This window comes from Saccostrea cucullata, unplaced genomic scaffold, assembly GCF_032062105.1.
Source record: "Saccostrea cucullata isolate Sc308-1 unplaced genomic scaffold, CSIRO_AGI_Scuc_v1 ctg2398, whole genome shotgun sequence".
Taxonomy (NCBI): Eukaryota; Metazoa; Mollusca; class Bivalvia; order Ostreida; family Ostreidae; genus Saccostrea; species Saccostrea cuccullata.
In genome coordinates, this window is record NW_026941668.1 from 118,708 (window position 1) to 131,665 (window position 12,958).

The 12,958-nt window shown below is 34.1% G+C and overlaps 1 protein-coding gene across 1 annotated transcript; it reads right to left on the bottom strand.

The window, feature by feature from the left end:
* Positions 1–202: 202 nt before the first annotated feature.
* LOC134258224 (probable C-mannosyltransferase DPY19L3) lies at positions 203–12,449 on the bottom strand (the record flags this gene model as incomplete). The annotated part of the gene is made up of 13 exons (XM_062740761.1): positions 203–592; positions 1,126–1,278; positions 2,541–2,673; positions 2,911–2,993; positions 4,039–4,095; positions 4,252–4,403; positions 5,683–5,774; positions 9,380–9,538; positions 10,327–10,400; positions 10,519–10,623; positions 10,760–10,891; positions 11,388–11,522; positions 12,312–12,449. Coding segments are annotated over 13 exons (1,563 nt in total), but the record flags the coding sequence as incomplete, so codon positions are not given.
* Between the last annotated feature and the right edge of the window lie 509 nt (positions 12,450–12,958).

Consider the following 12,958-nt stretch of genomic DNA (forward strand, 5'->3'; position numbering starts at 1 on the left):
AAAGTAAAACAAGAAAGAAAGTCGTACACAAAATATTTCCAAATAACATCGCTAAAAATGGAATGCGCACCTTGGTGCTATGACTGATTGATTTAATGGGCAATTTTTCACTTCAATGTGACTATGGCGCGTGGCGCAAGCCCTTCCCTATCACTGCATAACATCAACTAATCAAAAGTGACTTCAAGAATATTTTTTCCAAAAGTAATTCAAACTCCAAGGTCAAGGTTAAGAGGTCACAAGGCAATATACATGTGAAAAATGAAACTCCAAACACTGATAAATCCAAAAAATAAGGCAATGGTAAAAGTCTTTGCTGACAGACAAACAGGCCATAAACTATATACCCCTTAATCTTCAAATACAGGGACATAAAACTGGGAGCAGGTAAAAGAGTTAATTAAACAGTCAATAGCTAAATATTATTATGACATCAGAGATTTCATAATACTTTGTGAACACGGAATGTCCGATTACTGAACACAAGTTTGAAATATTTTGTATACGCTGGAGATTCATATCGTATTTCATCACAAAATCTAGGAATGTTGCTTTTGACTAATCCTGGCTCTGCCTTACCATGATCTGGGATCTAAAAGTAAACAGAAACTCCACCATATTTATGATAAACACAAAAGAATTTTTCTAATTAACCTAAAATTATTTTTGGCAAACGATTATGATTATAGGGAAAAAACCCATGCCAGTTCAAGAGGAATATTATTCAAAATAGTTTATCAAGTGGTAAAATTGAATAGTAAATGAATTTGAGGACAAACTTGGTTTTTCACATATCTAACTATACAGATAATGTATACTGTAGATCACTAAAATTTCGTGATTCCTTATTTTCGCGAGATAGTCATTGACTCTTGATTAGCGAGACAAAATTTTCACGAATTGTGGTTATTGCTCTATATAATCTTAAGGAATACTATTATACGTGAGAATTAAATTTTCGCAAGCACACTGTCTCACGTAATTACGCGAAAATAAAGTTCTCATGAATAAAAGTGATTTACAGTAGTTATTAAGCAACCAAAGTCCAAGACATCATCATTATTCAATGTTACCTTACAATGTTCAAGTAAACAAGAGCTTAGATACACTATACTAAAGACTTACCACTCCATTATCAATATCTACAATATCGGGTGTCCGACACCCCTTGGATGGTGCTAAACAAATACTGTCCTCTAAGATGATATAACTTGATTTGTACTTCTTTAAAATTTCATGGACATCTTTAGGAGTTCTTCTCCCATATATCTGGTAAAGCTGTAAAGAGAATATATTTTTAATTGAAATAACAATTTCATATCTGAAACAAAACAAGCTAATTCAGAGAATTTGTGTCCCCCGCTTAGGGAAAAAGTAAACCATGTGCAGTTCGGGGGTCGGAGGTTGGGAGGGGGGGTGTGGGTTTGGATCCCCTTGACTGAATTTGTAGAATTATTAAATGTATACTGAAGCAAATAAAATATGCCAATATGGATATAAAGGTTTGATTGATTATTCTTTTTTATGTGTGTAGATGAGTCTTTTATTATGGAATATTTATTACACTGTAATGATGATTTTATGTGTTTGTACAAGCCAGATCTCATAAATTTTTCATTTCACATGCTGAATACTATCATTTAGTAAAAAAAAAAAGTATTTCTAAAAAAAAAAAATTGGACCATCAGGGATTCAATCCCGGGCCCTCTCACGTGTGAAGCGAGAGACATACCACTAGACCACGGAGCCGCGTTATCCGGGGAAAATTATATACGAACATTAAGTCACATACATGTATATATTCACGTTCGATATATTGTCAAAATTTTACACTATGCATGTTGTCTAATTTAACCTTTGTTAAACAGTTCTAATAGATGTAATAAGAATATAAAGTCCACCGAGAACCTGCTTTATACATAACAACTCTCCTTCATGCCCCTGTGCTAAAAATAGCGACATGTAATACAATCAATACTAATAAAACAAACTGGGCGGGACACTTTGAGAGGAGTGAGAGAGGTCCTAAGGAGTTTTGGTATAAAATTACATTGCAAAAGCTCAACATCCTCTTGAAATAATGCCCGAAAACGATAGTGTTACACACAAACAGAATGTATACATTTATGACCTTGAACTTTGACCTTTTGACCTCAAAATCAATAGGGGTCTTCCTTAAGCCACAGGGAGTTGTTATGTAAAATTTCATTGCAAAAGCTCAAAGGGTTCTCGAGATATCGCGCGGAAACGAAAGTGTTATAACAGACAGAATTTGCAAATTTATGACCTTGACCTTTGACCTTTTGACCTCAAAATCAATAGGGGTCTTTTTTAGTCCATAGGGAGTTACTATGCAAAGTTCCATTGCAAAAGCTCAAAGGGTTCTCAAGATATCGTGTGGAAACGAAAGCATTACAGACAGACAGAAAGAAGGACAGACAGACGGACGGATGGACAGACCCAAATTAATATCCCCCACTTTTCAAGCGGGGGACAATAATTATTTACTCTCTGGCTACCAACCTGTGACATAAACTAACCTCTTTGGTTTTAAATCTGAGATATTTGTCCTCGTAATGCGGATGGTTTGTGATTGGTCGGCCCGTACACAGTTTGACTCCGGCTAACAGCTGCATACTGCCAGTAAACGCGGCTCCTTTTGGCACATTGGACCTGTTACAGTTCAAGAGAGATAACTCTATATATTTTTTCTTATTGAAATACTGAATATAGTTACTGTTTACAAGGGTTTCTTTTTTTGTTGTGTTATTTTTACCCTTTTAGGCTTGCAATCAATTTCCCCCCTCTCAGTTCGATTATGTTCAAGAAGATATATTATGTTTTTGAATTTCACCCATTAATATTTGCCCTTGTAAAAGATCTGATTTTCTAATTACTCCCCATACTTACTTGATCCATTCCATGAGTTCAACAGTATCTGGATCCCAAAACTCTTTTAATTCTTCTAATTCTTTCAATAGAGGTGAAAGTGCCTAAAAAGTGATACACTATCATATACAGGTGACTCTCGATCTCTCGAAGTTCAAGGGACCGTGAGAAAAGTTCGAGAGATCGAAGGGTTCGAGAGATAGAAAGTAAATAAAATCCGGAATTCTCAGTTCCGATCATCGAAGTTCTACTTTTATAGATACCGGAAGTATATGTAAATAAAGTCATTGCACGTTTTCTATCGTATTTTACAAGTAATATTTACTTGATTTCAACAACAATGATCGTACTTCGACTGAATAAAACGAATTCTTAAAGTTTCAATACTTATCTGTTCTTATTTATTGATTACATGAAATCCGAATAGCAATTGTCGGTTTGAATATCCGCGGCTTGATCGGGTCCTTCACCTGCTGTACACCAATGTTCACAAGATTTTTCTTAATTGGAATTTAGTACTTCAGAAAGGAATTTCTTGTGCAATATTTGCCATACTGGGATTATGTCGACTCTACTCGTTTTCAAGTCAAAATAGTGGTGAATTTAAAAACAGTTTATAATTTACCAATAATAATCAATTTATTATATCAACACACGGACTACCCACAGGTGAAGTGTCATCTATGTAAACACCCAATTAACACCTCAATGCCAAGCCCCTGGCGTTCACCGTTTTCCAGGTAAGTTCAGGTTGCATCAAATTTACGCTTGATTGGCTTGTATACACACGCAATCAATACTTCGAGAGATAGAGAGTAAAATTGAATGAAATATGTGTAATGGGACCCATGTTTTGGTTCGAGAGATAGAGAACTTCGAGAGATAGAAGTTCGAGAGATCAGGAGTAAATTTGCTTAGTTATATAGAGGAAAAAAACGGCACCGGAGATTAACTTCGAGAGATCGAGAACTTCGAGAGATCGGAGTTCAAGCCATCGAGAGTCACCTGTAAATGAAATTTCTAAACATTAACTAAATAATTAAATCTAAAAAAAAAAATAATAAAATTACCTCTATGTGTCTTTTTAACAATATTTTTTTAAAAGAATTCCATGAATAAAATTATTTTGTTAAACCAATGTTTACTTACTATTGCCAATAAAATTGTTAGAGTCAGCAAAGTCATGAAGTGCCTGACTATCTGAACCTGTAACATAACAGAGAACAGAACACCTATATCAAATGATCAATAGATGATATGACAATGATAGGATAAAATGACATTTTATCCAGTCATTTTGTGATTTCACCACTAACGTTAGAGAACTACTAAGCCAGCAGTAGAGAATTTGTAAGGTCTTACAATAATGCCCTGTGTTTTGAGGGGAGACAGTAAGGTCCTCCAAACTTTGTAGTCACTGATTCCCACACTCCCCAGTATACACATGTAGGGGGTCCACAGGTACTTCATACGTAGTGTGGACATTCCCAGCATTCCAAAGAATACCGCTAATACTGTAACATATAAATCATACACAAGATAAACATGTAGGGAGTCCACAGGTACTTCATCCGTAGTGTAGACATTCCCAGCATCCCAAAGAATACCGCTAATACTGGAACAAACATATGTCATAAACTAGAGCAAAGCTCGTTGCAAAGCAACGAGTAGGTCTTCCGTCCTGTTTTGACCGGAAGTGACGACAACAAAAGAAAACAATGAGCTAGGTCGTCTCCAGTCACTTTATAATTTCAATTTTGCATCAAAACCTTAAAAAATAAGCTATTTTTGGCTATTTCCGGTTTGACCGGAAGTGATGTCGACGGACGGAAAATTAAGTTTTATGCTTCCAGTGACATATGTTACCCGAAAACTTGTCAACAGCGGCAAAAATATGCATTTTCTGACGACTTCCGGTTTGACCGGAAGTAACGTCGCCGGACGAATTTTGACTACTTCAATACATTAAGCTGGACATTTTAAACAACTTTGCTTCTTAGACGTATTACAAATTCTCAATACTTTTTGAGATATCTGGAAAAAATATTTGGCCCCTCTAGATCCCTTAATTTAGGGGTCAGCCCTTTTTTCGAGATATCATTAAAAAGATCTTATAATTCTGCACAAATTTTGTTCTATATGTATTAACAAAATGTTTTTAGTTTAAAAGATAAAAAGCAAAATATGTGTAATTTTTCGCTCTTTTAGGCGTTCTAATTTTTGACCCCTATATAGCACCATTTTGAATAGAGAAATCGAAAAACAAAAACTGCCATGCACAACTTCAATCCTTCTATTGTGTAAAATCAGTAAAATTTCTGCTCCAGCTTTTGCCATCTCCGAGCCTTTGTCTGGAAATGAAAGCCTATAAATTTCGTTTAAAGGGAAATAACTCAAAACCGGAAGTGAATTTTTAGAATGCTAGACAAAATTCTGATAGAGTTTAGTAACGTCTATAAGTTCTGAAAATTTGAGCAAAATCCATTGAGAAATGAGTGAAATATGAGGCCTCAAAGTTGGCGTCTAGGAAAAGGAAAAAAAAAAGAATAATAAGAATAATCTTAATCATCAGAATCAGTAGAAGGTCTTCCGTCGGAAACGGAAGACCTTAATAACACCTACATGATAATTCTTCATTTCAAATAATATAATCTTGTAAAATCTTCAAAAAAGTCAAATGTTATTCTTATATCACCACCTTTAACTAATAAGCAATACCAATAAACCTTTTAAGACACTATTACTTTCAATATGTTACTGATGTTAAAAGTGAGCAATAACAAAGGTGTTTACCTGCATGGTAGGCTAATTCTGGACGACAACTCAGAAGATGAGTTTTTTTGGCACTTGTGTGATCTTTGACATTGGTGTCATGTACATGGTTGCTACAAAATCCATATGCATATTTACAATGTGTCAGTGGAAGAATAAAGTGGGAGCAAAGCTAGAACAAATATATTTTTAGCTTTGTAAAAATTAAATTTGTACAAGTAATGTTAAATATGGCTAATACCGGTATACCCTAAAATCTTGAAAATAAGCCGCGGCTTATTTTAAGTTTTGGTAAGAAAGTGGGGGCTTATTTTCAAATTGCGGCTTATTATCAATGCAAAAAAAAATGACTTTTTAGTTTTAGTTTAAGAAGAGTCAGGGTTATTTTAAGGATTTTTAGGAACTTTTGGAATATTTGTGGAATTTTATAGGAAGTTTTGGCCAAGTTTTAGTGAATTTTAACTGAGAAATTGGACTTGGTTAAAATTTGCTGGTTGTTTGAATTTTTGGTAAATTATTGTTAAATTTTAGAATTACTTGAAATTGTTTATGTAATTTATACACTTAGCTAAGGAAGCTAGTGTATTTCTAAATTTTGCTACTGTTTTTAACTGAAATTCAGACTTAGGAAATTTGCAGGAATTACTGGTGTTTGAAATTTGTTAGGAATTAATTAGGTTTAAGGGATTAAGTTTTAGTTATTGGTTTTTACTTTCATCCAGGAGGTCTGGAAGGAAGTTCTGAGAATTAGGAGTTTTGTGAGTTGTATTGAGGTTGGTTTTAGGTAAGTCAGGACTAATAGGTGACACAGACAGACTGAGAGAGAGCTTAGAATTTGTTTGTTGATTGTTTAATTGAGAGATAATTCTTGTAATAAATTGTAAAACTGTATTTTGTCTCATTTCAAGTACAGAGATTTATAAGGTTTTATCAAAGTGTGATTTTCCAACAAGATGGAAATTGTGGGATATAAAAGAGTAAGAACGGAGTAATGAAATAAATGAGTATTAGAGAATTTATAGTGACTTCCTTAGGTCTAGGTTGTAACAAGCTTGACAAATAGAGAAGTAAAACTGAGAGATTTCGTGTATTAATAGTGGTGTATTATCTCAGTTCATTGATTAAAGGGAGATAATTTAGTGTGTGGTGATATAAGATTAAAGAGTATTGAGTTTTTAACCACTGTTCCATACTAGCCCTCCTGAGCTCGGGTTGAGCTGTGTAACGCAAGCCTTGCCACGAAAGATAAGACAGTCCCTATAGATAGAGTGAGGGAGTGCGGTCCCAGTAGTAGTAGGAGAGGACCGTCCGCCCCCACCCCCGTTACAAATGCTTTACAAACAAAAACTTCCTTTTATCCATTTACTTATTTAATTATTACCACCTTATAACACATCGTTAGCTTGTACAGGTCTAGATGAGATAATTATTGTTCTGACAATTTCATGAAAAAAATTCACCATTTTAGCTGGTTCCGCAATTAAGTTTTTTTAGCCAGCGTAACATGATTACTGGTAAAAAAAAATTAACTTTATAAACAACCCTTTATTAGTAATTTTACATACGTTCATTAGTAGCTACAGACTTCGTTCTGCTATGACGTCGTTATTCGTATTCGTTTGTACTATGTCGTATGCAGATATTGGTAAAGGTTAAATGAATTAAAGAAAGATAACTTTTTATTTTGCACAGTAAATAAATATCGTCAAAGTTTTTACTCGTCAAATTTTTAAGACGAGGAAATCGTCAAACGTTTAACATCTTTCCTAAATGGCATTCTCATGACCGGCTCATTTTCAAAACTGGCTTATTTTCGAGTAATTTTTAATGCAATGTAACCAGTGTAAGTAATTAAATGTTTCAGTTTCAATGTTTTAATTATTTCTATTATGTGTGTTTACGTTTGTGTTGTCATGTGTGAATGTCCACATGTGAGTGTTTATTTGGTGACGTATTTGACCATTTCCGGTTTGACTAGTTTCTTTCTATTAATAACTTTTGACTAACTTTCCCGCGGATAACAATATTCACACACACTCGGCGCTACACCCTTGACAGGAATAGTCATATCTATCTACAGTAGCTGATTTATATAGTGTGCCTGGTAAATATATTTATCACTTATCTATTTCTTATTATATTTGTAATTTAAAAGTAAAGTCAGTAAGGATTTGTAAATGTTTATTATTAATTATAATGACTTTATTTCAGGTTTTTCTTATATTATTACCGTCAATAAATATACTAGTCAAACTACCATTGACTTGATTGTGTCTTGAAGTAACAATGAACCCAAGTATTACCGACATGGTCTACAAATGGCGCCCACGATAATTGGAAAACCAGGTATACAAGACTGAGGATCCATAGAAAAATCCCCGGGGAGCGGATTGGCGAGAAGGCGGACTTAGAGAAGTCGCTGACCTTTTCATTTCCATTCCAGTGAATTATAGGCCTATGCTACACTCGACGGTATAACCTGTGTGTCTATGTGTGTATTGAATTCATATGGACCTATTCTAAATCAGCTGTGAGTGTTGTGTTGTGTTTGGAGCTGGTCGAACGTTATTGTAAAGGTGTGTTCGTAACAGTGTGAATTCACAGGCGGATCCCGAGAGGCGAATCCGATAACTTCCGGAACCGTGACGTCACAGTTATGCGCGCAGCGAACCAATGACCGACCAAAATGGAGTCTTCTGGACAACGTGATTCGTGAATTAGTCTGCGGAGCAAAGGTACTGTAAACAATTGTGCATACAAATGGTCATTTTCTTATGTTATTCTATGTGCATTTATGTCATATTTGTTTTTGCAAGTGATTGTCTTCGTCTTATGTATTGTCTGTACTGAATACTGAGGACTAAGTGTAAAAAGGGAATTCCCAAGGTCTATTTTTGTTTCTATTTATAGTAAACAAGTCTGTTTGTAAACTTTTGGCTGTAGTAGTGTATTTTTTTTCTTTTTCAGGTTGATAATTGTTTGTTTTTGCAAATTATTTTTGTATTTATATATTTTTTTTTCACTGTAAGTTCAATATTTAGACTTTATTTATTTATTTTTAGGTAGCTGAAATTTTCTTTAGGTGTTTGTAAATTTAGGTAGCAGCAAGCCGAGTTCACTTTCTAACCAGCATGCAGGCATTGCACTAATCAATCTAATTTCTTTCAGTCCAGTTGACCAGTAGGCAGACCTACGGAGCAGGGAGTTATTGTGTGTGTGTCTGTATGTATTGCGAGTGTGTTAGTGGTTTTGAATTTTAGGAATTTCATCAGATGTCTGAGATGATTATGTACAGAATTATTTAAACTGGGTATTATAAGTTAAAGAAAGATAACTTTTTATTTTGCACAGTAAATAAATATCGTCAAAGTTTTTACTCGTCAAATTTTTAAGACGAGGAAATCGTCAAACGTATAACATCTTTCCTAAATGGCATTCTCATGACCGGCTCATTTTCAAAACTGGCTTATTTTCGAGTAATTTTTAATGCAAGAAATAGGTGGCTTATTTTCAAAACCAGCTTATTATTAAATCCGTCTTATTTTCAAGATTTTAGGGTATTGTTTACGTCTGTATATGGGTACATGAGAACAATGTTTAAATTTTGAGCTATTGTACAAAATAATGCAGCAGGTTTTCTAAACATGTTATACCAATTTACCGCGTTGTTTTTTTTTTTTTTGTTTTTTTGAAAAAGCATTGATCTTTGTGTACCTACTTCCAGTTCTGTAAAACTGCTATAAATAAAATGATTAACATTCCTAGATGTGTGACAACATATAAAGGGAAGACAACTCCTTGTGTGAGTCTTTCAAACGTGTCAAACTGAAGGAATCCAAAGGCATCTATACATAGGTACAAGAGGGCATCAAAATCCCTGAAAACACAAAAAAATATCAAACTGGAGGAGGCAAAAGGTATCCATACATAGGTACAACATGGCATCAAAATCCCGGAAAACACAACAAAGATTTTTAAAGACATTTAGAAATATTTTCCCTATCTAAATCAAACTTGCAATGCATAAAAAAATTTAAACTTGAAGTTCATAAAATGTTTTAACTCACACAAAAGTTATTTGTTTTCTCTTAAACATATTTTCAATCTAAACATTCTATAAAATTCCAGGGGTTTTCCTACCATTTTTTAACTGGGTTCGGGGTCCATAGAATTGGGAAAAATGACGCGAAATGCGATCAAATTGGGAAAATTTTAAAAAGGACTAATTTTGTTATTTTCCCATATAAATGAAAATGAAGGGACCAATAAGTGTCTGTTTTACAATAGAGTAAACATCTGTAGACAGATATAAAGTGTTACACATTATTCAGCTGTTATTGGATGATAAAAAAAATTATATAGAGCGATGATACGATCGCATGTTGACACCTGTTGAGATTTTCAGACATCTTGCAAGGAAACAAAGTATTGTACTTCTTTCTGAACTCTCTAAAAAAATTTAAGGATACAAAATTGGGAAAAAAAGATTCAGAATTGGGAAAATATGGCTGAATTTTTGATTGGGAATGGGTCCTGTAAACGGACCCAAAAACAAGCCAGGAAAACCCCTGAATTCTGTATATTCTTTTCAGTTATACAGTTCATATGATACTTTATCAAGATTACATCTTACAGTGATTTCTTACAATAATATTTGCCTCTCACCTTGCATGACCCACATTAAATTTTGACATGATAAACTTGTAGATATGATCATCTGCATCAATCCCCAGTATTATCTGGAATAAAATCAAATCAAAATCTGGTTATAGCATTGATTGAATATGTATTAGATCCTTCAATAATTCAAAAATTCACAAACTACATGTAAACTTATGCTATTTATATATGGTGTACCTTGAATAAATTCTGTAATATTATCATGGAGACCAGAACTGTTATAGAGTAACCAAACACTTTAATGATTCGACTAGGAACACTGCACGGCTTCATCTCATCTCCCTGAAGATACAAGAAAAATTCCACAGAATGAGTCAATATGTAAATACAGTATTCAAAACACACAAGAGTCCTTTAAATTACTGAATACAAAGTGCATTTCATTTACCAAAAAATTAGCTTTCCTTTGTTCATTTACCTTGAGTTGGATAAGAAGAAGGGCAGAGGGAATAAAACTCATGACTAAAGACCCTAGGATCATTTTGTTGAAGAACTGCAGGAAGCACGTGAGTAGTAAAGAGGTACCCTGGGCAATAAACAGCATCTGAATCTGAAATATACAAGGTCACAGTCCTATACTTCTCTTATTAGTCATCTACAGAATTAGCTCTGCTGAAAATCTGACATATTTTACAGATGATTCAAAAATATTTTTTCAAGATATGACCATTTTAACCCCTCCCCCCAACCCTGGTATCTAGCTAAGGATCATAATTTTTGTAGATACTATATTTTCTGCTCATCCATCAGTTTACATATGAGATATCTATGATTATATAAAGGCCAATGATCTCTATATATGTTGTATTTTCAATATATGATACATTAAAGCTCTTGTTGGGGCCTAGCTAACCCTGAATTTCACAATTTTGATAAAGAAAAGCTGCACATTTTAATCCTTCAAGCAGATCGTTTGCCGACTAGATTTCCATGATGATCAGTAAAGGCAGCAGTTTTTCAAAGGTTTAAGGAGTTATGAGATCCATTCAGATAATGAACAGTTTCAGAAACATAACAAAGTCTAGCATAAATCACATTTAAATAACCTTTCTGGAAGGCACCATGTCCAGGACCCAGGTTCCAAATAAAGCGAAGGCCTGCAGTAACAGTACAAACTGGTTAAACTGCCAGCAGAGGGAGAAACACAGGGTGGAAAGGAAGATAATCACCACAGACAGCTTCTGGAAGTAAATTACAGGTAATATTAAGAACATTACAAATCTATTTATAAACACAATTTTCATGACCCTTTTATTGAGGAATTGAGGGTACATTGTATATAGCTTTGGTCCTATCCATCTGACTCTTTTTGTCCACTAAAAATTTAGCCTTGCTCATTAATTTTGATTAATTGGAGCTATGGCTTTCATACTTCATATACACAAGTGCACTCCCTGTGAGAAGACCATCTTTGGGTACATGTACTAAAAAAATTTGACCTCTTGACCTTGGAATTTGACCCACTTTTACAAAAAAATATCCAAACTTTAACCTTAATTGGCAATAACTTTTTAACTGCTGGTGCTTAAATTTTCATTCTTCACAAGTAAATTTATTGTGAAAAGACCTTCCCATGAGTATAACTATTTTTTAACTTTTGAGCTTGACCTTAAAGTTTGACCAACCATTTAAACTTTAACTTTTGCTGTAACTGAGCTAAGGCTTTAAAATATTCCACAGGTATATGACTTATGACAAGGCCTTCCCTTAGGTACCCTTAAATTTGACCCTTTGACCTTGGAGTTTGACCTACTTTTTAACAAAAATTAACTATATATCCATTACTTTTAAATGGTTAGTACTTGGGCTTTTTCGCAAAACAACATTTTTCAATCTTTACAATGACTTGGAGTTTGACTTGCATTTGAGAAACTTTATCTTTTACCATAAGCTGCCTCACAGGGGTATCAGTGTTTCACAAACACATACAGTTTTTTTATGAAGATTGAACTCTCTCAGTTTTTTCCTACCTCTTTCTTTGGAGAACAGTTATGTCTGAAGTAGTATGTTGTGGCTGCTATCTGTACCCAGATAAAGGGGAGAGAAAAACTCTCTCTGAGGGGAATTATATACTCCACCCTAGTTGTGTCTACTCTGCAACAGAGAAAATCATAGAATCATATAATTATCTGCTCTTGACTAAGCATACAACGATACATGTAACTGAAATAACTAAGCCATGTTGCCGACTTTAATCTCTTTTAAAGAACCTCAGCTTTAAAAAGAAAATACCTTCATGTAATTGGTACACAATTTCTACAATTATTTTTAAACCTTGCAGAAGAGTATAATGCTTTTCAAATGGGTCATTTTTCTGATGTATACTTTTTAAAAAAAAAAAAACATGGATGTCGTAAACAGCTACGAATAGGCCAATTAGAAAGCTAAGAAGCCAGCTAAAGTTTGATAACTGATGAGTCACGGCATTCTCTCAAGACATGTTAGTTGCAGGAGAAACTGAGTCTGCAGGCACAATCTGCCATTCTCAAAACCAATTCAAACATATCTTATGCCACTGAAAAAACTACTTTCACAACAAAAATACAAAATACAGTAAAACTAATTTCGTACAAAAACGGATATTGCGAATTCACGGATATAGTGAAGTTATTTTGGT